This window comes from Prinia subflava, chromosome 3 (assembly GCF_021018805.1).
Source record: "Prinia subflava isolate CZ2003 ecotype Zambia chromosome 3, Cam_Psub_1.2, whole genome shotgun sequence".
NCBI classification, from domain to species: domain Eukaryota; kingdom Metazoa; phylum Chordata; class Aves; order Passeriformes; family Cisticolidae; genus Prinia; species Prinia subflava.
In genome coordinates, this window is record NC_086249.1 from 101,954,367 (window position 1) to 101,980,892 (window position 26,526).

A 26,526-nucleotide genomic window follows, 5' to 3' on the forward strand; every position below is an offset into this window, starting at 1 on the left:
AAAAAGAAAAGAAAAGAGAACCAACTTCTGTTGCACAAGTGGGCTTCAGACAAACTTGGTGCCTTGGTTTATATTAGATTGCCTTGCCTTATATTAGATTAATTAAAAAACAAACCACAAAAACTATACAGCAATAGATGTACATGCCATGTACATTCCTATAATAGGGCATTTAAACCAACTTTCTATCTCAAAACCTAATTTTCTCCTTGAATGTTTATCCCCTCCTTGAGAGGGGACTGTACCCACCAAATTAATGCAGAGGCAGAGGAAGATAGGAGAGAAACACCTGGTAAAAGTACAGAGTTACAGATACCACAAAGTCCAATTTCTCACACCTCCTTCCTGTGAACCTGGCTCAGACCCCTCAAAAGCCTGCTCAAGCCAGATAATTTTGCCTTTTTGAAAGCTAAATAAACGTGTTCCACCATTTGACTAAAAGTGAATCCTGAGAAAGAAGTGAAATGACACAGCTATAGATTTCAGTTCTCATTAAATCAAAAAGCTTGCCACTACTTGGAGTTTAATCTTGGCAACACAAGTGTGAGTAGTGCAAAGGTGGAGATCAGCACAGATTTTTCATTCTAAAGAAATTATTTATCTCTTTCTGGAAAGGGAGAGGAGGTAATAAGAAATTTTCAACTCCAAAGGCTCTTCTTGTAATACAGATCAGGTTATTGGAATATTTACCAAGATAAACACTACAAAAAAGTCTCTGATACACTTTCCCCAGTTGGGAAAGCCCTAAAAGAATATTGCATGGGTGTATACTACATTTAGGAGACTGACCTTTTGGTAGAACAGTCACCAGCTATGGACATTTTTTCTCCAGAGAAACCACTCAGTGGTTGGGGGTGGGTGAGGGATGGGTGAGAGAAAAACGTTTCACTCTCCAAAGAAAAAAAATATATATATATATATAATTTGAAAAAAAAAATCAACACCACACACACACAGGTGCAGTCAACTCTTTAGGGGACTTTTTGGATTTTCCCACCCTATCATGGTAAATGGCATCTACAGTTTTCTGCTTACATAAAACAGGGATCTGTTGGAGGAGATCCAGAAAAAGTCCACGAAAATGGTCAGTGCTGGAACATCTCTCCTCTGAGCACTGAGAGAGGCTGAGAGAGTTGAGGTTTTTCAGCCTGGAAAAGGCTCCTTGGAGATCTCAGAGGGGCCTTTCAGGGGCTGATAAGAAAGAGACTTTTTACCAGGACAAAGGACAACAATTTTAAACTGAAAAAAGGTAGATGCAGGTTGCACATCAGGAAAAATGAGAGTGGTGTGAGAGTGCTGAAGCACTAAAATGGATTGCCCAGAGAAGCTGTGGATGCCCCATCCTTGGAAGCATCCAGGCCAGGCTGGATGTGTCTCTGAGCAACCTGGTCTAGCAGAAGACATCCTTGTCCCTTGGCAGGGTGGGTTGGAACAAGATGATCTTTCAGGGTTACTTCCAACTCATTCTATGCTTCTATTATGAGTATTTAAGAATCCTTGGAAAGAGTTTAGCTGGTTTGTCTTTCACACCCTTCTCACTTTCCTTCTCTGAACTGTGTCACAGCTTTCCCTCCCTCTCAGGACGAAGAGCCTGTAGAGCAACTGCCTCCTGTGGAAGCTGAACATCCCCAAACAGCCAAAAAAGGTGACAGCCCACATGCCAGGACATGTCCATGACTGAGCTTTGGTTCAACAGGTGAGAGGAATAAGGGGAGGGGAGGAAAATGCATCTAAACTGTCCTCTGAGCAATGAGGTACTTTTCTGCTACGTTAAATATATGCACACACACACAGAAAGTGAACACACTTCACTGAACATGCCTCACTGAACACTGACCATTTTCAGAGCATGTGAGGGTGTGTATACATTGTGAATTTACCTTTCATATTTATATAAAATTTATATATTTATATTTCTCAAAGCAGCCTGAGCCTCAGAGACTTCCATTCATCAATTTCAGTTCCCATCTGCTCATATGTTTTTAAAACAACACCTCAACACCTTGAGACAAATCCTAACCCCAGAGCAAGGTGTGGTGCAGAGGTGCTAGCAGGAGCTGGAGAAGTGCCAGTGTCTTAGTGTAGCACTGCATGGGCATGAGTTCCACGTGCTGGAGTTATTAATTGCACCACTCCAGTAGCCAAAGTTTCACTCTGAGTTCACTTCTGCTCTCTGAAAAGAGAACACTGGTGGGTGGTGTAATCCAGCTTTTGCTCCATGTAGGTGAAGAATGCAACTTTATGATAGAATGGGAAGGATGAAGAGAACAGGCAAAATATTCATCTAGATAACTGTGATGGGTTATAATCTATAGGGTTCTAATTTTTAAAATTATTTCTACAGCTTAATTTTGCATGTATTTTCTTCTCACGCCACCTTGTGCATATGCTACCATGACATTTTCCATATTATTTTATTCCACTTACAATTTACTTGCTGAAGGATGCTGAAAAGAGCAGGCTAAATGAGATGAAGGAGACAGCTGTTTGCTTGATATTTTTGTGCCTCCCATCAGTTTATGAATATAGTTAATTAGTTGTGCAGTCCAAACACATTTCTCAACTTAAGTGCATTTAAGTGTCATTTCCAACTCTGGCTTCTCTTCTAACATTTGAGAACCCCATGTTCTACATTGGCATGAGCTTAAATTCTGAACCAGAATTTTTTTACTAAAGCAAAATTGCTTTCAGCTCCTTTATCAATATCTTGCCAGGCCAATGATTGCTGCCACCACAGAGAGATCAGGTCTAGAGCCAAGCAGATCCTTCCCATGGTCTCTCCAAAGAGGACTGATTTACTCTGACATCAGGAAAGGGAAGAGCATACAGAACTCCATGTACTACCTCCTTGAAGTAGACCAGCTTAAACTTGCTTGTTCTTCTTACCCAAATGCAATTTATTATCCAGAGGATGAGATTTTCTTTAAACAGCAAGGATGAAGGGAAAAAAGGAGATGCCCAGAAGCATTTGAGAGACTCACAGGGTCAGAATAAATGGAGACAGGAGTGTCATCACTTTTCCAGCTCTGCCACAGATCCAGGAAGGGCCATGGCATGGTTATCTCACTCCCATGCACTCCTCACTCAATCACCCCTAGCAATGCTTCTGGAGACTCAGGCTGCAGGGTAAGTTTTCCTGGCAGCTGGCAGGACTGTAGGCAGCACTGTACTTGTCAGAGATTTTTGAATAGAATCACAGAATGACTGGGTTGGAAGAGACCTTCAAGATCATCGAGTCCAACCCAGCCCTGACACCTCAAATAAACCATGGCAGCAGGACCCTGTGTGAATCTAAAGGCCCATAGTGATAGGATCTATAGAGTAGAATCCATCAGAGCTTCTACTGTCTCCCATAACAAAAACAATATTCTTTTACAGAATGATTTGATGTTTAAGATGAGGAAGGATTTTTTTCTTGACAAGAAAACACGTGAGGATGGGACTCCCTGGGGTCCCCATGTTCAGTTGTATCTCTCATACTTTTTAAATCCTCTGCTGGGAAAGGGAGCAGAAGCATGAAATGAAAAGCTTTAGGGCTAAAAGGTTTAGCTGGAAAGGTCCACTCTACAAGATAGCTGTGTCAAGCTAGAGAGTCAGGGGTCAGAATTTAATTTCATTTCATCCCTAAGACTCATGTAAATCCCTGTGCTGGGACACATTTTACTACATCCTCCCCCATTTCTTCACTCACCACAGAGGAATGAAGCAGAAAAGAGTGTTGATTTGTACTAGAGTGTTGTCATCCATCCAAAAAGTGTACTCTAGGGAAGCCTGATTCCATAAACATTGCTTGGGCCCACATTTGGGATCTATCAATGCCAAGGAAAGCAGCAGTGCCTCGCTGAGCACAAACTCCTTTTATGACAGGATAGAGCTGCATGAGTGCCTGGATGAAACCTTCAGAGTCTCAAACCAAAAAAGCAAAACACCTAATTAAAGAACTAGCAGGGCTGTATGGTAGGTCTGTCTAGGGGATCTTTGAATTTCCTCATGGGAAACTTCTTCCCTCAAAGATTATCCTCCACACACTTAATTTCACCTTTTGAGAACCTCACTGTGGCTACAATTTTCATGGTGGTCATGGAGGGAAGCCATTTTATTACAGGTGTTTTCCAAATACTGCTTTCACTGGAGCTGAACATCTCAGTTGAGATGGAGTGACCTGCACGAGCTGATCCTCAGTGCAACTTTGCTGAGGTCCCTGCCTCAGCCCAGCTACAGCTGTGTCCCACACCTCAGGAGGGAGAGAAGGACCAAACTCGGGATATCCTTGGTTAAATTCCACTTTCATTGGCTATTTTCTCTCTTTCTCTCCCTCTTTTCTCTCACTCTTCCTTGTTGAGAGATGCATGAACAGGTTCCCACTCAGAAATTGTCCTCATGTCAAGGGTTATCTCCAGGGCGTGTAAATGGAAACTTCAGCTCCAATGTACCTTGCATTTGCAGGCCATAATGCAGGGATGTGGGGATGAAGCAGAGCTCAGGGAGGTGACACAAATCATGGCAAGGCCACCACTGCCCTCCTACCAGCAAGTTGTGGATCAGAGGTGGATCAAGGTGGATCAGAGACACCCCATGTTGTGCTCTGGTTAGGCCAGGGCAGGAATTTCTGGGTGGCTCCAGAACAGGGGCTGCAAAGCCATCCTGGCATCCCTGAACAACTGCAGAGAAATAGGATTGTTTCAATTTCTGAAACCTGTGTTCTGTTTCACAGCTGCTCTGAAGTGTTCTCTGTCCTTCAGCTGCCAATTCAATCTCTTAAATGATGGTTTTCAGCTTGAGTGGTTATAAAAAGGACAACATGTAACACTCTTAGTTCAGTCCTCTAAATAAACAGTCCTAGAAGCACTGAGGTCAGCTTTGAGTGCCTCACAATCAGAGGCACTGAAAGACAAACTTAGCAAGGCTCTTCAAATCCCATCTGGTAGCAGGACAGGAATGTAAGGGCTTTGAACTACAAATATGCATATTAACAGCTAAAGATTTCCATGAGTGCTCTGAGGAAGTGCTTCCAAACTAGGTCATGTAAACTTCACATACCTTGAGTGCTTCCTGCAAATAATTTCTCCCTTGGGTTGAACCCAGAACCTACTACTTTGTTTAGCAGCTGTCAGTTATACCACAGGACAAATCACACCAATAATACTAACAATAATACAATAATACAATAATAGCAATACTAACAATAATACTAACAATAATACAAAATAACTGCTAGTTAACTTTCCACAAATGTATCAGAAAGGGGAGAGGGAAAAAAACCAAACTTGTTCCATGACATATTCTCACAAATGGACATTTGTGTCTGCAGAAAGGGCAGCTGTAATGTTTAATGTTTAATGCTATTCCATAATGCTCTAAAGATCCAAACACAATACTTTGTTTGCCTGCATTATAATGAAGCCTCCAGCTGCCTGTAAAATATGCACAATGCCACACCTAATCAATTAGCACTTGGTAATTTCCTGTCTGAGGACACCACATCCCTTTTCCTTTGAGAGTCAGGGATGCAGGAGGTTGCACAGAAGTCCCACCCAACACTCCTCCCCACTGCCCCAGCTGAAGTAATGAGATGCAGTTTGGGTAAGGAGTAGGTGATTGTCACATTCCCATCAAGGATGGATCAACTCAAGTTCCCATTCCTTCATGCATCAGCTCTTTTTGCCAATAAGCAAAGACAGTTTGGAGAGGAAACCTGCCTTGCCAAATCAAAGTTTCTGTGCAGTTTTCACTCCAAGTTAGTCATTTCTGAAGGCCCAAGTCTGGCCATCTCTCACCACAAATACTCAGAACTCAGGCTTTGGGCACACTGAAAGTTTTCATGAAGAGCTGGTGGCAAGAGGGGCTGTGAATTCAGACAGTCCAGCTGTGGGAACAGGGCTGGCTCAGGAAAAGCATCTCTTCCCAGACATAGGAAGACTCAATTGCTACATCTGTCTAGAGTAAAAGTAGCACATTGCAATGACAAAAATCCTCCTGGATACAGCTTTGTTAGACATCTCCTTGGAAGTGTCTACTTCCCTAGAATCTGATGGCAAAGCAGAAATATCAATTGTTTATTTTAGCAGCAACAGCTGTGCACTGAATAATATTGTGTTTTAGGAGAGTTTGACTGTAGTGGAAACACAGTGATAAGTACTTTATAGCATGCAAATGAGGACATCCCTTCCATCCATCCAAAATATCCACAGCATACTAGAGATGCCAAAAGAGCCCAGGCAGATATAGTCCTGCCTCTACCCTGCACATGGATAAATAATGAAGTGTTTGGCCTATGATTTAAAACATTTTGTGCAAGAACAGAATAAAGGAAGGTAGTCTTTTGTAAGGGAGGTGCAGCATGCATTGTTAACTAGAAAAACCTAGAGATAAATGATGATCTGTCACATATATAGAAGCACAGTTCCTTCAGCTGGTCGTTTACATGTCTTGCTCTCACAGAAAACAGGGCTATTCACCAGTGTTTATAGTTCTCAATGTGTCTGATATGACAGAAAGCTCAGATCCTGTCTCTGATTTGGGTCTGTCTGCACCTTAAGAGGTCACTAAAGCAGAGACTGCCAGAGGAGCCTGAGAGTAACCAGTTTAAAAGTTACCACAGCTTGGATGTTCAATGTTTCTGTCATGACTCTAGGAAATGTGAACAGAGAAACATTTGGGAAGGCTGGACCTTACACCACATAGCCATAACCATCTGCTCAGCCATGGATGGCCTCACAAATGACACTGGTTCTCTGACAGCCCAGGAGAAGATATCCAAGGATTCAGAGTTCTTGGGTGATATTAGAGATTTCCACTCACACACCCCCTCGATTTGTGACATGGCTGGAACAACCAGTGCATCTTTCTGCCCTTTATGCTTCAAGGCATGCAACCAGCAATTAGCTGCTGTATAATACCTATCTAACAGTGCTTCCAAAATCACTGACAAAATCTCTGTAATGCTCCAACCCATTTCCCTGGATTTCCAAAGAACAGCTGTTATCTGGTGACGCAAAACCTCCTCACTTGTGCACAACTCCAGCCAGGAGCTCAGAGGGTGCCAAAGCAAATGTGCCAGAGGCAGCTGCTACTGTGCAGAGGAGCTTTGTGTCTGTGGCACTGCAGAGACTGAAACAGCTCCTGCAGCTACCCAGAGATACCAATCACACCTGTGGAGCTGCAACCTGTTCCTGCCCTTGCAGAACCAGGTACTGGATCATCCTAGGAAAAAAAATCTGGGGTGAGTTGGCATCAGAAGATATTTCACAGGGTGTTAATCAATGGAAAGGAAAGAGCACAAGTTCAGGGGAAGTAAGGATGAGTGTTGGGAGCAGGGAGATGTCACACAAGTAGTGCTTCAGCCAGAGCACTGTCAAGACCTCTCAAGGGCACTGGTGGAGGTAAATGTTGCTGTTTTGGAAAGGAAAGGGCTCAGTCATTTGGGGGAAGGCAAACCCTAAAAACCGACTGTGGGTCAGTGCAATGCTCTGCTGAGCTTTCAAGCCTCATCTGGTCTGTGCATTTCACACCCTCAACTTCCACTTCAGGCAAAGCAGGCTGCAAACCTAAGTTCACCTAAAACTTTCACAGGGGGATTTCCTACACTGAATGTGTAGAATCACAAAGAGATCAGGCTGATCTTCTACAGCATCAAACCCTGTGGTTCTGCACGAACTGCTGCTCTTTCTTTTCAAGTCATTGCTTACCAACGTGCTCCAAACAGCACAAGCTCCTAAAAGAAATACTGTTTGGTATCTCTGACACTGAGAAAGATCTCAGTGCACTCTAGACTACAAAAAAGACAAGAGAGCAGCGACCCATGTGCTGCTCCCCTGATGAAGATGCAGCTGCCCGCACAGCAAATTTATTAATAAAAGGATCTCAAATAGTTGAGCCAGTGACTCATTGCTGAGATACTTTGTTTAGCCCCAGAGCCATATGTAAAGGGACCTCCACCACAGCCACAGGATGACCCTGTGGTCCCTCAGGGTGACCCTACCAAGTGACCACCGGATGCTATTGCAACACAAGACATCTGGGCAGAATTTATTAGCCTGATACCATCTGGCTGCTTTCAGATGTTCATTCTCCAGCCTACTTTCAGCTGTGTCCTACTTTCAGATGAGAAGTATTGTGCTCTCTGATAAACATACTCACTGGTGAAAGGGTTATGTGGCTACAATCAAAATAAGCATCCTCTGAAGTAATGAGATAATTCATTACCAGAGCTCTCTTCTCACTGAACCATTTCACCATAAAAGAGCAAATGAAATACTATTTAAAAAGTCTGTAATTTTAGGACTTATATCCTCCCCTAGTTCTTGGAAGCTGTAATAAAATCACATATTGGGTTATCATCTTTAGTTGTTAACTAAAGTTGGCTTAACTTTTCCCATTCTAGCACAACTCAAAGATCAGCACCAGCCAATTGCACAAAGATGCAATTAACAGTTCACTACATGGTTTCTTAAGAAAGGCAAGGTTTGTGGGGTCAAGTAAAACACCTGCTTAATTCCTCCCTCTTCCCCCAACATCTCCTGTAGCCCTTTGACGAATCTTGCAAAAAAACAAAACAAAACAAAACAAAACAAAACAAAACAAAAAAAAAAAAAAAAAAAAAAAAAAAAAAAAAAAAAACACCCAAAATGATTCTCAAGGCAAGAGAAAAGACAAAACTAAGACAGTCCTGCAGTCCTGTAAAGTGAGCTCTTGAGTCCAGGGAATTTGTGTTAGAGAGCAAAACATTTACATCAGGAGACATCAGAGAACCTTTGCCAGAATTCATTTGCCCTCTCTTGCACTTTTCTCACAGCAGTTTTGGAACAGCAGTTTGCCTTCCCTTGACACAGCCAGTCTATCAGGGCATGCAACATCCAATGCAAAATATTTCCATGTCAACTGCTGCTACCTCTCAGTTCTAAATTCATCCTTTGTTAAACCACCTGTAATGCTGCTGGGGCTGGATTTTCTATTCTCTGTCCCAGTTATCCCAGATAAGGGCCTGTAAGGCTGCCAGAGCTGATTTGCAATAGAAAAGGGAAGTCACAGAAACAGAGTGCAATAAGAAATGCAACAGCATAAAAAATTGTGGCTTCCATCTTACACTGTTCCTTTGCTTTCTCCTGGGAGAAGAGACCTTTTACTGTCCACAGGGAGAGAGGGAAGAGCAGGAATGGGAGGAGCTGGGCTTGGACTTTTTGAAACCAGAGCTGTTGGTCACCTTCCAATCCTAGAAGGGCAACATTTCAACTGAGTACAGCTTTCATTTAAAAGATCATTCACAAAAAAATCCTGCTGAGTTCCTACAGTCTCCAACAGGAAAGCTGAGGCACTGAACCACCACAGAAAAGCAAAAGCAACACACAACCCTTCCCCACCAAGATGCATGCACAGATAATAATGAAACAGCTTGCAGTAGGTCCCCACATTTACCTAAAGGAGAGAGCAGGCAACATGAAAATTCATTTACGTGCTCACAGCCATAGGAAGAACAGGGCACTGTTGTCAGAAAAGGGTAGGGGGAAGGTGCCACCTCTTGCTCATGCCATGGTTTTGAGCAGAAACCCATAAGGAAGAAGCAAACACAAGTGGTCTTTCAGAGAGGTTCAAAAGAAAGGAAGAGTTCCTTGCTTTGTTTCCAAACCCCAAACCTTTTACTTTGAAAAGCAGCCAGCACCTCCCTGTGTGGTTGTGATTAGTCAGGGATAAAAAAATCCTATTAGTGCTGTTGCACTAATAACAGAAATGGTTCTTCTGCTGGTGGGACAAGAATGAGACAAGATCTGATCATGCTCACACAGTGCTTGAGAGATGGGTGCTCCAGATAGAAAATCATTTGGCTGAACTGAATCTGAACCAGGCATTAAAAAGATCTGAAATCTTTAAGAACATTGAGGAACATTCCAGAGAATGGGGCCTGCAGGAAGATCCCCACTCTTCCTTCTCCTAGTTACCCAAATTGACTGTTACAGACATTTCTTCAGACAAAGAAATGCATCCACCTCAGCTACGAAGCCAAAAATCTACAGTCCTTCAGCACCTGGGCAAAATATCTGTGTGACTGTTCTGCACTTGGAGCAATTATTTACAGATTAATAAAAGAAGCATGAAGTGCTTACAGACATTTTTAAGGACCTGTGCTTGGGATCCTGTTCATATCCATCTCTGACAAACAGAAGCTGGTTGGACATTAATATTCCCATGGCTGTAACACAGCCATACAACTGGAAGCTTTCTGCTCCAACATCAGAGCAGCTAGGTTTAAAAGACTGTGTAGGCTTCAGCTTCATAAATATTTTCAAAAAGCAGGGGTTGGGAAAGCAATTCCATGGGGAAGAGGGGGTCAGGTTTAAGCCTGCAATATTTGGCAACTCTCAGGCTTATTTTTGTCACTGGTTCAAGAGTCCCTGAACCACTAGGAATCCAATTTTTTACTAGTACAAAGTATTCCATGAGTTCTTTGTGCTTTACAGTGGGCATCCATGGAAAAAGCCAGGTTAGGCTCCTGGAGAAGGGAACAGCTTTTCCATTTCTTAATTATTTACTCACCTGGTTTTTTCCCTGCATAAAAAAAGGTACCACCAGAACCTGCAGAAATATCAGAGATCATTTGCCAGCACACCAGTGGTACTGGGTACATGCTATTAATTACTTGGGCAAAGTCATTCTATAAACAGCTCCTCTCTCCTCAAAAAGTTCTCACAAACTGCAGCTGCAGGTCTATTTACAAGAACAGTGAGAAAACAAACCTCAAATAAAACCCAGACACCTTCACTTTTGCTTTAGGTGAGCAATGCTCCTTGAGAGACCAGCTCAGGCAGAGACCAGCTGCTTTTAGTTCAGTAGCTCTGACACCAGTGAACTAATTAATATCATTGATTGGCCCCAGGATTTGTTCCAGGTCTATAAAACTTTATGATGAACAGTTGCTTACAAACGTGTTCAAACAACTGCATTTGGTAGCTGAGCAGAAGAACACTGGATGTGACTCAGGTGGTTTCTCTTGCTCAGAGGAGCTGTTGTCAGGGTTTATCTTCCAGCTGTACAAACCCAGGGAAGGGTTCTCCAGGGAAGAGCCAAGCAAAGTTACACCAGCCTTGATTAAGTTTCTCAGTTTCTTTCTCTCTTCTCACCCTGAACTTCTATTTCCAGATCCACCCTTCACAGCATTTCCACATCCAATGTAGCAACTTCAACAGCATACGCTGCTAATTAGCCTCATTTACCCGTCATGCTCATCAATTAGGTAATGGATACTTAACTCCCTCCTACAGAGCAAAAACATTTTCTGAACTTGGTCCAACTTTCTTCCTCTTCACACCTGGTAGGAAATATAAATCCTACTGATTCTGACATTACAATTAAGGGATGAGATATATTGTCCTAAGAGGTCTGGTAAAGGAAAAAATAAACTGACTGTTGAGCCTTGGTGGAATTGTTATATATACATATCACTAACAACCACATCTTGTAGAAAGAACCTCTGTTTGAGACATTCTACAAATAAAAATAGGTAAAGAAAGAGAGGAATCACAGTAAGGAAAAGAAACTGAGAATCCTGGAGCTTGTTGCTAGCAAAACAAATATCTGCAGGTCAGGGTTTTCCCTGCTCTCACAGTATTGGGCTGGAAGGTCATTTTGGAGATTAGAAACTCTCTGGCATTAGTGTGTTGCACTTCCTCCTAGAAAAGTATCAAACAAAAGTAATGAAGGCATTTTATTGACTGTTCTGTCAGCTCAAAGCAGTTTCTTGAGCCTGAAATAGTTTCCCTTCTGCCTCCTAAGAAATTCCCCCAGAATTTCCCCTTCTCCCCCTCCCTTGTGATTAGGCTATGTCTGCTACCTGAATTCAAAACTTCCAAGGGAGGGAGTTTACCTCTTTCCTTCCTTGGGCTGATAACATTTACCAAGGGTGTTTTATAATCCTGGCTCAGTGTGAAAGGTAGCTGCAGACTGGACAGGAAAAATCACACACTTTTAAAATGGATCATTTTGGAGCTTTACAATCTTAACAGCTCAATACTCTTCACAGGATGGTCTGGGTTTTAATGGATCTTCAAAATCATCTCATTCCAATCCCTTTCCATGGGCAGGAGCACCTTTCACCAGACTGGATTGCTCAGAGCCCCATCCAACCTGGCCTTGGGTTATTCCCTAGTGTTCAGTAACTCCATTATTGTCAAGTTACATCCTCCCTAAGTTTTATGGTGCTTTAGCTGCACTCTGTCAAAACACTGGACAGTCAGGATGGAGAGCAAAACTAAAAGGAATCATGTTTATGAGGTTTTAGATACTTAGCTGTAAGCAGTGGAAGAAACTGAAGCTGTGCAGACATCCCAGGTGTGGGCAGAGAGCTTAGGTCAGAAAACATGCCTTCCTTCAGCATTTGCAGGCTCCAGCTGGAAATGCAGCCAGAACATACTCCCACTTAAATCACAGAGCCTGCCTGGACTTTGGAAGAAAGAGGCATCAGCTGCTGCTCATCCCTCCTCAGCAAGAGGGAGCACCCTGTGTCACCTCTCTGGCAGCTCTGCCCTGCCCTTTCCATCACTTCAGGCAGCAATACCCTCTCTACCCTGCTTTTCCAAAAACCATCCTTGTACATGTGCAGCTTGCACGTACCAGAGACTCCTTTACCTTGACCTTCCTTGAGGAAGAGCTTAAATAATCATATTTCCAGTGCAAGCAGAGGAGCTCAGCCCATTGAATGATGGAACTGCAAACTATTTGCAGAAATTTAAATTAGGTGGAAACATTTCAGTGTAGGGAGGTTTCTGCAAGTAACAGACTAACAACAGGATTAGAATTCCATCCTCATCTTTAACGAGACAGAATTATTTCACAGAGGGAATCTCTAATCCAGGTGGCACAAAGCCCTTTAAGGCAAGTAATAACTACAGAGGGAGGGAAAGGCTGTGAGACAAGAGCAAGCAAATACCTGCCAACCACACCCATGCTGTGCATGAATTTCCCACATATTTCAATCCATCTCGGTCCTTCTTGCCTGTATTTGTGTTATGAGGAGCTGCACTCAGGAATTCCTACCACTTGGCACAATTCATACATAATTCATGTGCAGAGGGCCAGAGGAAGGGTAGGGAGGTATTTTTATTTCACCCATCTTCTACTCCAGTAAGTTTCTCCCCAGTTTGTGTCTAGCAAGATCCTCACACACATCCCAGTCAGTCAGAAGGCTAAATAATCTTTTCAGAGATTATGGCACACTTGCACAGAAGTTGAGGTCTCCCCTCCAAAGTGCTGCTAGCAAACTACATCATCACTCCTCAAAACCAGGTCTCATTTTTACATCTTGTGATGGTTTCAGGTTGAATCCGGGTGGAAGCACTAATTTGTGTAGTGGTTTTATGTTTGTTTATTTTTGTTTCTTGAATTATGTGTAGTGGTTTGAGTGTGTACTAGAAGTACTTACTATTTTTTTTTGGCTGTGAAATAGGATTAGGAGAAAAGTAAGGCAGCTTTAAAATTTGAAAGGGTATAAAGACAGGTTTAATAACAAAATTACAAGAGAGAAAAAATTACTAAGAATTAGAATAAAACCCTTAAAACACTTCTCTTGTCTCATAAGGTTTTTTCTCCAGATCATCCACTTTAGAAGTATGAGTATTGGTCAGTGTTGCATTAATCCAAACATTTTCACTGACATCAGTTGAATTAATAATGCCTCCAGGACTCTTGACATAATTTAATCTAAGGATCATCTTAGTTGCTCGGTTTTTGAGTACTCCAGATTCAGGCAATACCACAGATTTAAGGGTTAGTTTGAGCAGATGCCAGAGGAAAAAAGTCCCCAGTGAAGAAAAAAATTAAATCCTTGTTTCCATGATAACATTCTAACCTACAATATCTCTGTAGGTTAAACAACAGTAAAATAAACCATTATTCAGAGAGTCTTAGAAGCACCTGTTCAGGCAGAAACTGCCTCCAAAATAAGAAAAAAATACATAACAGATTCAGCTGAATGAATCCTTGTCTCTCTCTGCACTGTCACTTGGGAGCTACTTTTTTAAGGCTACAGTTTCCTAAAAGGTAAAGTCTCACACACTTATGCCTTTTTCACATAATTGCAATCTCTTGAAAGAAGAGATCTTTATTTCTGAGAAGAATAATTTATTCACCGAAAGAGGAAAAAAAAATATATTTTGGAACTGGAAGATAAAGAGCAGTGGAAACTCTCAGAAAAGCAAAAAGGAATTGAGAAAAAGAAGAACTTTTGTGGGATCTGTCAGGAGGGCTCTGCAAAAAGGAACAATGGCTTTTTGGTCTCATCCCAGAAGCTTCATCAAAGGGCATGAGACCACCACACACCACCAGTCACAAGGAGTGTCCCACCCATGAGCACAAGGTCAGGCAAAGGAGGGGATGCAGCTCCTGCTGCTCAGGCTGGGCTTCCTGGGGTGTCAGATCTGGAAAACTCAATCCTCTGAGGGCTTGGGACATGCAAGACAGGGATAGGTGGGGCTGGGAACACTTGCTAGGGATTTAGAGGGAAGAATTTCCTCTCTATGTCAAGAGTTTTTCAAACAGGAAAGCCTGTGGAAGGCACTGCCCTGCCATACAGCAGCAGCAGAACTCTCTTGAGGAGCTAAATGCTCAATGGGGCACTTATCTCACACAGAATAAAGCAGCTTTTAAGAGAAAGGGGTGAGGGGACCTCTTCTGAAAATTACAGACAGATGTCATGCCAAACTGCCTAACCCTGACCCCGCAGGCAGCAGTGACACAACAGCCCTCTGGAATCTGAGGACAAAATCCTTCTCCTTCTTGGATTTGCCTTCCCACAAGGGAATTGAGCAGATGGCAGACACAGTTTTTCCACAAATAACAGCTGGAAATATGGGTGCCGTGGATCTTGACTGTCTGAGAATTCAATCAGACCAGACTTGACATGAAACCACCAAACACCCACAAGCCTGTGGCATTGTTTGCTCAGGGCTGAATTCTGTTCACTTGCATACCAAGAGCGTGCTTCCTTCCCCCTGAAACTTGAAACGAAACGTGCCACTTTTAGCATCAGTCCCCTGAGCCACCAAACCCTTCCCATTTTACAAAGCCACAGGCTGCTTCAGCTTAGTCTGAGAGCTATTCAGAATAGCTGCTCTGAAATCAAAAACACAGTCTAGTTTCCTGAAGCTTCCAGTCTGCTAAGTGTGCGAGGTCATACACAGTCCATTTTTGGCCTTTAGAGTTTTGCCATCTTCCTTCAAATCCTTGGGAAGATGTCTATGTTTGAATTCTGGAAACCGATCCATTGTAAACTGAAACTCCTGTTTTTCCTACACATTTTATTTTCATACACAGAGGTAAATTCCTCCTTACCAAAGCCATTTATTTAAAAGCCAGGGATGTCTAAGTTCCTGCTGCAGTACCTGTAGCAAACAAGGGGCAATGGGGTGGGAACATAAGTCTGGTGAGGAGCAGCTGAGGATGTTCAACCTGAAGAAAAGAAGGCTCAGGGAAAACCTTATCACTCTCTACAATTATTTGAAAGAGGTTGTAGCCAGGTGGGGGTCAGCCTCTTCTCCCAGACAACAAGTGACAGGACTAGAAGTGGCCTCAAGTTGTACCAGGAGAGGTTTAGATTAGATATCAGGAAAAATGTTAAGGGTTGTAAAGCACTGGAACAGGCTTCCCAGGGAAATGATGGAGTCACTATCTGTGGAAGTGTTCAGAAAACATGTAGAGGTGGCACTTGAGCACATGGTTTAGTGCTGAACACGGTGGTGGTGCTGGGTTGACAGCTGGATTTGATCATCTTAAAGGTCTTTTCCAGTTATAATGATTCTTTGATTTTACAGCTTTCCACCAGGAGCAAACCACACACCATCACTCATTCATTCCTTATCCCCAAGAAGGAAAATCTTTTCAGACCAGAAATGCCTTTGATAATCTTTCAGTCCCCAGAGCCTGTCTGTGGCCCACAACAAGCCCTAAACAGGGAAATTCCAGCAGCATGGGGAAACACAGGAAAGCCCAAAGGCAGCACCCCACCCACCACCTCCACAGCTGGGCTGGAGCACAGGGAGGGAGCCTGGACAGAGTACACAGAACCCCAGTGCACAGCAGATAAGGGCAAATTCACAGAATTACAACCGAATAAAGTTTGCTAGAACAAACAAATGTGAAAACCAGCCCAGCCACCCACGGCAAGGCACCTGAAGATAAGGATCCCAATCCAAGGGCACATTTTGCAGCCTGAAGCCCCAGGCAGTCCCCCAAGGAAGCAGAGGACACTCTGTCCCACTGCAGGAACACTCACTGCCACCAGTCACAACTTTCCAGAAAATTGCTTTCAAAATAGGGTGATTTAAAAACACAGAACACTTGAAGAGGAAGCCACTGTAGTTTTTTACTATATATCAGCATGTATTCCTCTCCAAGATGACTTAAATCTCTCTCCTTGAACTAATTATAGGACAGGCCTGTAAATGATGCCTCATGTTGTTTATAGGTTGCTTTCAGATAAGACCAGAAGTAATTACTCAGTTTCGGTACAGGCCGTTGCATCATAAAACTTTCTCTAAGAAACCAGACTGTAATTTCCACTTGCAAACTCACTCATTAGCTTTCTATTAACTAATGGCTTTTACCTAAAGGTAAAAGGACAGTTACTGTGGTTACACGAGAGGAGAGCATTTAAAGAAATGACAGAAAATTGCCTTGATGTGGGTAAGGAATAGCAAGGTGGCATTTTTCAGCTCAGGGTGCACTCAGGGTTTCACAAAGTCATGGAGAAAGGTGCCTCCCCCACCCTCCTACAAGCACCAGAAGCTACAGTCACTTTGCATAATTCTGTTTTCAAAAGCCAAAGGCATGCAAGGGAGGGAAGGAAATAAAAAAAACAAACTTGAAAAGATTACCAATGACTAAGCCAGGTGCACAATGAGAAGCTTCCACCTTGGCTAATCCTTTCTGAATTATTGCTGCCTTTTCCAGCTGGTGTCAGCTCCACCTGGTATGAGCACAGCTCATTCATTCAGTGCTGGATGGTGCCAGAGGAAGTGGAAGAGCTGAATAAACAAATCAGTTCCTTCAGTTTGCTTTGCCCCCTTGGTTCACTTTGATATCAGTGTCACACTCTGTGGTCACCACACAGGGAGAATTTTAAGAGCATTAAGCCTTTGGCATTTAGACCCTTTCTCAGCCCATCCCTCCTGCACTGGAAAGGAACAATTGGAATCCTTTTGTTTTGGGACTCAAAGCCCTGCTACTCTACTGGGCACATTTGGTTACTTCACTACTTGATTAATTTCATTTTATTATTTCATTTCATTTTATTGCAGGCCAATCTAGCATGCTCAATAATGGCCTTGCACATATGAAGCAAAAGCTGGATGACAAAGATTGTCAATGAGATCATAATTTTACAGTTTAATCACACGTTTTACAATTTAATCATACATTTTACAATTTAATAATATATCTTAATTGCACCCAATGCCTCAGTTATTTCAGGTGGGTTAGCGTGTTAAAGAGTTATTAATTAGCATTTAAATTCTTCAGGAAATGATTATTCACTGCAAAGCCTTATTCAATTAATTATTTTAACCTCTGGAAAAAGAAAAAAAGTCTTAAATAATTCCTCCAGCTGATTTAAATGAACAATAAATAGGTCAAATATTAAATATGAAAAAAAAATACAAAGAAAAAACTGTAAGTTTCCAATCTTTCATTTCATTTAAACCAGAAATAGAAAATAAGAAAAATGAAATAGCAAATAGAAAAGTCTTTAAGTGCTTTTCCACATGGTGCATGAAACATCTTACACCTGCTCAGCTGAACAGACAGGAACAGATCTCTCCTTTAGGGCACTAGGAGCATCAAATTAAGTCAGCTCAAACCAGAGTGAAATGTTATTTCCACTAAACAGCACTGAATTAAGCTAAATTATGGGTCAGGGGTCCAGCTAGGCCCATCTGAAGCATTCCTGGGGTTCAATTCTGCTTCCCTAAAAAAGACTTGCATTGGGGTCTCAGTAGGGAAGCAGCATCAGCACATGGATGGCAGAGAGCTCAATGCTCTCACACAATTCAGATGCAATTTGGTGTTTCATCTCTGATCTCAGACACTCCCCAGCCCAAAACTCCCAAAGAGGCATTTGTGAGAACCAGAAACTCCCCAGGGACTCCGTGGGAGTGAGCCAGCCGAAGGCAGGGACACAGACAAACCAGCTGTGCTGGAACAACCACCACCCTCTTGTTTTCCTGGAGTCAGGATCAGAACTGCCGGAAAACAATCCACCCTCCAGAGGGAGGATACAACTTGCAGGAGCCCTGACTTGTGGGTCAGTCCTGAGTGCTGCCACTGCACCTTTACAGAGTTCTGTTAGCTGGTCACACGTGCCAAAACATTCAGCTGTTTCTGAAAAAGGGGATTATCCTAAGGACCACCTGTATGTACAGAGAGGGTGGACACGGCCACGGTACCACAGAGCACCAGCTCTGGGGCAGGCACCTCCAGCATGGCCACAGACCTTGCTGCTGCCTAACAGGAGAGGAGGGTCTGGAGCCCTGGGCCAGCAGGACACGTTTGCTCCTGGTATTTTTGCAGCTTTCTGTGGAGTGGAACATCTGCACAAACTCTTCCCTCGTCACAGGCAACCAGGATGAGAGGACACAGGCTCAAACTGCACCTGGGGAGGTTCAGGCTGGATGTCAGGGAGAATTTCTTCACAGGAAGGGTTGTTAAGCATTAGAGTGGGCTGCACAGGGAGGTGGTGCACCCCTGGAGATGTTCAAGAAACAAATGGACACAGCACTCTGGTCTGGCTGACAAAGTGGTGATCAAACAAAGCTTAGACTATCTCAGAGGCCTTTTCCAACCTAAATGATTGTGTGATAGGAGTGATCATCAGTGCCCCAGTTTCTTTGACAACAGATAGGCAGGAAGGAAATAAATATGGAATAAGCTTCCATAAATATACACCCTTGCCTGAAAAGTTCACCTCCTCCAGAGGGGAGGGATGCAAGCACAGGAGGTCAGCAGAGACAGGCAGGACACACTGGTAATGTCAAAGAAGCCAACGAGGGCAGATGGTTTGCTGAGCATCAAGAAGGGGCTGCTGAACAATTCATAACCAGGGCTTGGCCCTGAGGAGAGAGGGAAGAAAACAGAAATCCAGGTCCTGCTCACCCCAGGAAGTCACATTGTGCCAGGAGCAACAAGCAGAGAACAGCACCAGCACCTTCCCCACACAGAGCTTCCTCAGTGGGAAGAGAACCTTGGCTAAACCACTGCTTCCACCATCAGCATTATCTGTGGAGCACACAGAGAGGAACAATCACTCAGATATTTGTACTCCTTAATCTGTGAGAGCCTGTAAGGATGGCAAAAGGAAGCACAAACTCCACATTTGTTCACATCTCCTCTCCTGCTCCATCCTGGATTTTTTTTTCCCTGAGGAAGTACCTGATTTAAAAGTCTCCTCAAAGAAACTCTTTTCATTTTCTTTACAGGCTTATTATTTTGTTAGTACATGTGCAGCTTTGGTGCTATTTGGCAGTTTGTAGGAAGGTGCCTACACCTCCTGATAAATACAACACCCATTAGGTTTCTCCACTTTCCTTGCTCTCAGCAGGCTGCAGAACAAGAATTCCTTCACTGGGCTGAGAGCTGAGGGCTAGTGACTCACATCTGTCCTGCACACAAAAATGCATTCTTTGTACTCCAAGAATGTATGCAGAATGCAAACACACAGTGAATCTACATACACAGAGTGTAAATTATATATACCCCCAGAAATTATATAATAACACACCGTGTTTTACATGCACAAAGTGAAAGAAAACAGCAATTGAAGCACCAGTAAATAACCTATTCCCTCTTATAAGGAATATTTCTAACAACAAAAATTAAGAGCCTTTCACTCTTTTGCAGAGACACAAGCAGCAGCTGAAGCGTCTGGTGAAGCTCCTGACAGGGAAGAAATCCCACAGGGCTGGGAGGCACAAAGATGAAATGGTAAGCTATGCTTTTCCTTGGGCTGTGAAGGAGCTGAAGTTTGGGAGGAGAAGGAATTTAGTTTAACTACTAACAGAAAATAATCTCAAGATCAAGCTGTGACTATATAGATGCAATTAACCTTGTCCATGTGAGAAGGCAAGAGGGAAGTACAGGTCTGGTGTTGGCAAAGGGAGCCTTGTCCCATCATGAACCCTGAGAAACCTCAGTTCTTCATGCAGGAGATAAAACTCACACCAAGACTAGATGGCAAAACAAGCCAGAGTTTCTAACCCATCCAAATTACCTTCACAGAGGAGGGAGCTGGGGAAAATGGCATAAATTACACCAGAGAAAAGGTCTTTGATCTCTGCTTTAGCATCCTAACAAAGCATTTGACCTTTCTCTGTTCTCTCTCCTTCTCATTAGGGAGACTGCTCTCTGGATGGTTGCCTGCTTACTGCTTGCCTCTCTGCCCAGAGGTAAATATACCACAGTGCACACCTAGGAATTTGCAGAGGCATTTACATATGAACACACAAGATGCATGCAGAATCTTTGAGCAAAACAGAAGAAATTAATGCATTGCTCTGCATATATTTCATCACAGTCCAAGGTTTTGCAAGTACAGGTTATAACCCTCAGATAAACCTCTGTATCCAAAGGAAGTGGTTTTCAAATTTAAGGTTTTTCGGACCCATAAACTTTTGCCTATAAAGTATATCCTGACACATTCTTAAAAGTACCCATCATTTTCATAACATTAAAGATGACTTGGAATCTCATTCTTTACAACCCCTAAACATCTTGCATCTACTCAGTTCTAGCAAAGTTGGCTTTCTGGATTTATATGAATTAGATACCATCTTCCCTATGAAAGGGATAAACTATTTCATGTTGTTGAGAGAACTTTATACAAGGTGCAGTTTCTTTATTGATGTTTAAAGTCAGCAGTAATAAGATCTCTGTGTGTGGTCAGGACTCCTCTGTTTGCCCACAAGTGCCTCACATTAGCCAGACACTGTGGTGGTTAAGAATGCTACACTTCACCTGGAAAACAAAGGGGGAACAAAAAATCCCAGTCTTGCTGAGCTTCCCTGCACCACACTCTGATTGCTGAAGCAGGAGTGTCTTCTCATTACAGGAACCTTACAGACTGGTTAAATTATCACATTTAACTGCATCTTAACAGGCTCAAACATTTCAGCAATATTTAAAATACATAATTTAAAAAAAATCAGCAAAATGAACTCATTCCACTTTCCATTCAAGCCTCACAACTGCAAGTGAAAGCTGTGTGGCAACAGTCATCTTCTCCAAGGTGGAGAACTGCCCCTTCCATGTGCAAAGCTTACTTGGTAGATAAGATGAGCACTATTAATCCCGATTTATTATACCTCAGCAGCAGCTACCACCACAAGGCTGCTTTCAGTTTTCTGGCCAGGAATCTCCCTGCTTGCACATCTCCTGCTCCAGCATCACCAGCCATCAGCACAACTCTACTTTTCTTCTCAAGGCTGGTTTCCATAAGGACACGTACTTGACTTACCCCCAGAAGTCTGTTCTCCCCATCTCCAAAATACCTCGTGCATCTCTGGGCTGATTAAATAACTCTTCACAGCAGATTTCAGTCACCTGCTCTTATCCCAGGCAGCTTCAGCAGTGCCTCCTTTTGTGCCTCTTTCTGCCCTGGTTTTACCAGCTGGAAGCAGCAAGGGCAGGGTGGGCTGAACCCTGTGGGTGTTTTTAGAGTCCTCACAAGTGTTAAAAAGTTTGTACACCGTGTCATGGAGGAGAGAGAATGGGTATGGCTCACCTCAGATGTGCTAAATACTGGTGTCCTCCACCTTCAGAAAAAGAACCAAGAACAAATCACTTCCAAAACCAGTATCAAATGTGCTGGATCAGTCAGGGTTTCACAACCAGGATGGGACTGTCTAATTGCAGACAGGATTTACAAGAAGTTTAGAGTCATATTATTCTAGCAAATCAGAGAGAGACTCACATGGGTTTAATTTTAACAGGAAGACTTTTGTAAACCTAAGAAACAAAACATAATTATTCATTATTTAAGAATGAATCTTTTTCCATATTTGCAAAGCCCATATCTAAAACCTTTTACATCCCAAACCAGCAATCAGTCCTTGTTCCTTATAATAGATATAAATGTATTCACTTAGTTCCTAATTTCTTTGCTTCCCATGGGAAAGTATTGAGACTCTCAGCCTTTCTTCAGCTTTTTGTCTACTTTCTGGGGCCTTTTTGCACCTTCTGGGGTCTTCTGCTTTTTAGATTCCCACACAAATGCACATGTGTTCACAGTCAGGAGATAGGACCCACACACTTTCTCCCTCTTTTCCCCATCAAGAATGGGCAAAAGAAAGAAAATCCTTCTTGTCTATTTTTCTGAATAGAGCTGCAAGTTCTGCTGATGGTCTGTTCCTCATCCAAGTGCAACACCATGCATTGCAAGCACTCTCTCTCCTCACAGCACCCTGCAGACAGGACTTTTCCCACCAGAAAAGTCTCCCTCCCTCATCTCCTGGAGGCTCCTTTCTTCCCCTGCCTGCCAAGCCCCTGCAGCAGCCTCAGGCACACTCTGTGGTTTCCTGGCCACGGTCAGCCAGAACCACAATCTGCTTCCACTCATGGCCTTGGCCCAGGGGCACTGCTGAGCACAGCCCTTCCCCAGGCCCAAACAGCTCAGGGAGGGGGCTCGGGCTGCTCCCTCCCCTCCTTCATCCAGGGGTGGCCCCTTGAGTGTGCTGGGGACAGCTGATGGCCCTGCCTGGGCTGTCACTAATTGCAGGGCCTGGGAATTGTAGGGTGAGACATGCTGGGGCAGTGGACACTGAGATTTTTTATAATTCAAATGCCCTTTGAGAAGCAAAACCTGGTCAGCCACTGTTTCATTCTGAAAATAGCAAAACCACAGAATCAATTAGGTTGGAAGAGATATCTGAGATCATCAAGTCCAACCTATGACCAAACACCACCTTGTCAACCAGATCATGGCACTGAGTACCACATCCAGTCTTTCCTTAAACACCTCCAGGGGTGGTGGTTCCACCTCCCTGGGCAGCCCATTCCCAAGCCTAATCACCATGTGAAGAATTTTTTGTTGTGGCCAAAGCATAACAACCAAATGGCTCAGCTCTCCACACAACAAGAGGACTCTCCTCCCACCACTTAAAAAAAAAAAAACAACTTCTTGGGATATGTGGTTTTTTCAGCTAAAATTGACATTGTTGGGCAAATTGGACTGGGATTTTCTGCTGAAAACTCTGAAAACCAAAGAAAAGCAGATGTGTGGTAATTGAGTTATAACTGAAGACATTTACTTGGCTCTGAGGTTCAGCTGTCTGAGATCCTTCTGCTTTCACGTCTGGATAAACAGTGTGACATCAAAGAAGGCTGACTGACATGGAAACAGAGGCTGAGCATGTGACAGGCTGACCCATGGCTGATATCACCCACTTCAAGGGGAAACTGGGACTCTCTTTGGTCTGTAGCCTGACATATGTGGAGAGCTGATGCAAGCCAGGAACACAGGAGTGACCCCACTGCAACCAAGAATATTTATTTCAAAACTGAGTGTGATTACTTGCCCCTTATGCTTTACAGAACTTTGGCCATGGAAGTAGATTGAGTTGTTTCACAATGAATTTTAGCTTTTCTTTTTGGTGCAGTCACAGACTCAAGCTGCTTTTGTTCTGCTCCATATTGGAAATAACTTTTTTCATCCAAATTAATTAATCTGCATTTTAATTTATAATATTATTTTATGCAACAGGTTTGGTCAGAGGGCTAATTTAAGCACACTTTCTGTGCTGGAAAAACCTAGTTGTTCATGCTTTATAAATACATAAAAACCTTCTTCCATAACCCAGTTTTTCCCTAGAAAATGTAGCACTACAATCTGATGGGAATTGTCCTAAGTGATAGTGGCAGACTCACCTGTTTTTGCAAGTTTTGCCATGCTTTCAGCTAACTTGGAAGGATGTATAGAAGTAATTGGCATCAAAGTTATTAAAGGAACAGTGGTGTAAGTGGGGTGCAGCTGGCTGCCCACCCTGCCTGTGCCCCTCTTTGCCCACCCACAGGACACTTCATCCTGGCTCTTGCATGTGGTACAATTGGTTGGGAAAGTTGGGAAGGTTGGTGACACCTCTGCCTGGTGTCAGGGACACTCACCAAGTCTCCCCAAGGTCTTCGAAAAACCATTTATCTAAAGTGACATTCTAAAATGACACTTTAGAATCCTCTTTCTGGCTGCTGGAGATTGACACTGAAGAGTGTGAGAGACCTCCAGACAGCGATCAGTGAGAGTGCACCAAGACAGACCTGCAGAAAAAAAGCCCTTTTCTGTCAGACCCTCTACAAGATTTTGCAGTTGAGGGGGGATGGGAGCCCCTCAAGCTGGTAGTCATGATCTGCTAGCCAAATAATGGGAGACCAAACAAATCCAGGATTTTTCTCCTGGTCTAGCACTGTTTTCACACTTCTTGGTTTTTTTTCAGCCAGACTTCCTTCAAAACCAGAACTTGTTTAATCATATCTGCCCACCCCCACCTCCCTGCATCCCCTTTTTCTCTCATGAACTCACCTATTAATTAAAGTCAAATCAGACACCTAATCCCAAAGACTGAGATCCCCAAAAGCTGGAAGAAAAATCACCAGCTAAGGGGACAAGTGGAAACCAGCCCAGGCAAAAGCCACCCTTACAAAGTGGAGGCAACTTGCACACACCAACATCTGTCCTGCTGCACAGCTGGCTGGGCTCCGAGCTCACATGGCCCTCCTGGCTGGAAACAGGAGGGCTTGGGAGGGAATAATGATGTGGTGAAGCCAATTCCTAGGAAACCTGGTGCCCCTGTGTGTGCTGCATGCTGATAAAACTCTCTTTTATTCCTGGGTTTTATTCCAGGCCGGCTGGACACCACGTGCCATGCATTTGTGGGAGAAACTGTGGTTTTGCCTTGCACCACCACCCCTCCACTGACCCTTTCCAATTCAATGCTCTACTGGCAGATTGGCACCAAGACGCTGGTGCACTTCTTTAAGGATGGGCAGGATGCACTAGAGCACCAGGATGAAAAATTCCACGGCAGAACCAGTCTTTTTCTGGACCAGATGAATCATGGCAACCTTTCCTTAAAGATCTCCAGTGTCCAGTTACAGGACAGTGCTGAATATTCCTGCATCTACAGACAGATTCAGAACCATGAAACAAAGAAATCTACAATTAAACTCAATGTATCAGGTAAGATTCTTTTACCACAGAGGAATGCATTGAGGGCAACATTTCTTGTTGGTAAGCCATATGCAGCCATTGAGAGGAATTACTCCAATTTTTAAAGCACTTTTTCATTCAGTTTCATTCTGTTCCTCGCTTTTGTTGGAAGAATATAGGAGAAAGAAAAGATAAATCCTCTTTGTTAAGCTTCAGCACTTCAGGAGTCTTAAAAGCAAGGCACCTGCCTCTTCATCCTCCATTTGAGGAAACATTAAGGAATAATGTCCCCACATTTAAGCATTTGTCATTTATGGGTTTGTACTGTCCTTGATCCACTTTTCCTCAGAGGAACAGGAGAACTAATTTCACTGTTTACATGTGGGTCTGTTAAGCAGAAGTTTAATCTGGCAACAGGATCCAAAGTCCAGGTCACAGACCCTGTCAGAGGAATGACAGCCAGTTGCTACTTTCATTCTTGCAGCTGGAAGATGTGGATCTGGTGGCATGGCTGGACAGATGCAACAAGAATTATTATTTTTCCTCCTTAGGAAAAGGAGTGAGACCATAAGTCTGAATAATGTCAAACAACTGTCATAACATGTTTGAATTACCTACAAGCACAGCCATCAGAAGGATGAGGCATTGAGTTTGACCAGCTGACCAACTGAAAAAGAAAATCAAAAAAATAAGGGATACACATCAAAACAAATCATACATTTGTTTGGTGTCTTGCTTGAATAAATCAGCTGGAAATTTTAATAGATTTACTTCTGCTTAAAATAGAAAAAAATGTTTTCAAATAACATAAACATTTAATTAACTTTCTTTTAATGCATGTAATTCTCGAGAGAAAAAATGTTTTTGAAATGTAAAGTGAAATAACTTTTGTTCAAAAAATTTCAAAGAGAAATGTTTTGCAGTTTTCAAAATAAAAAAAAAGGATGTTTTGAAAATGCAGATTCAAAATGTTTCCATCATCTAAATTTTGGAAGCAGTAAGGTGTCTTTGATATAGTTCTGTGATCATACTTAAACTTTCAGTTTGTTTGACAAATGCAGAAAAAAAATAACATTAACCCTTAGATCAATTATCAGAAAAACAGAAAAAGTTCTGCTCAAACAATTAACTTTGATTATTGGGGTTTTTTTCCCAGCTCTACCCAGGATTGAGGAACCACCTTCCCCTTCTGGTAAGGCAACACTCCTTAATTTGCTAAGTGTCTGAGTGATTATCCTGTGCTTTATTTTGTATTTGCATGATTGGCAAAATGTGCTGAATAGAGAAAGCCCAATGAACTTGGGGTTCTTGTTCTCTTTCACTGAGCCTGGCAAAACACAGCTCTCCCAGACAGG

At 42.9% G+C, this 26,526-nt stretch overlaps 1 protein-coding gene across 3 annotated transcripts in view; it reads left to right on the forward strand.

Moving 5' to 3' along the window:
* Positions 1 to 26,526, forward strand: part of LOC134548357 (V-set domain containing T-cell activation inhibitor 1-like) — a 42,568-nt gene that overhangs the window by 8,273 nt on the left and 7,769 nt on the right. The window contains exons 3-7 of one of the 3 annotated variants that reach the window (XM_063393076.1): positions 1,565 to 1,696; positions 19,876 to 19,959; positions 20,368 to 20,420; positions 24,866 to 25,201; positions 26,328 to 26,363. In XM_063393076.1, coding sequence (XP_063249146.1) covers positions 19,952 to 19,959; positions 20,368 to 20,420; positions 24,866 to 25,201; positions 26,328 to 26,363 — 433 coding nt within the window. In that variant the 5' untranslated portion in view covers positions 1,565 to 1,696; positions 19,876 to 19,951. The remainder of the gene's footprint in view (positions 1 to 1,564; positions 1,697 to 19,875; positions 19,960 to 20,367; positions 20,421 to 24,865; positions 25,202 to 26,327; positions 26,364 to 26,526) is intronic. The other 2 variants (XM_063393077.1, XM_063393078.1) reach the window with 2 other exon arrangements.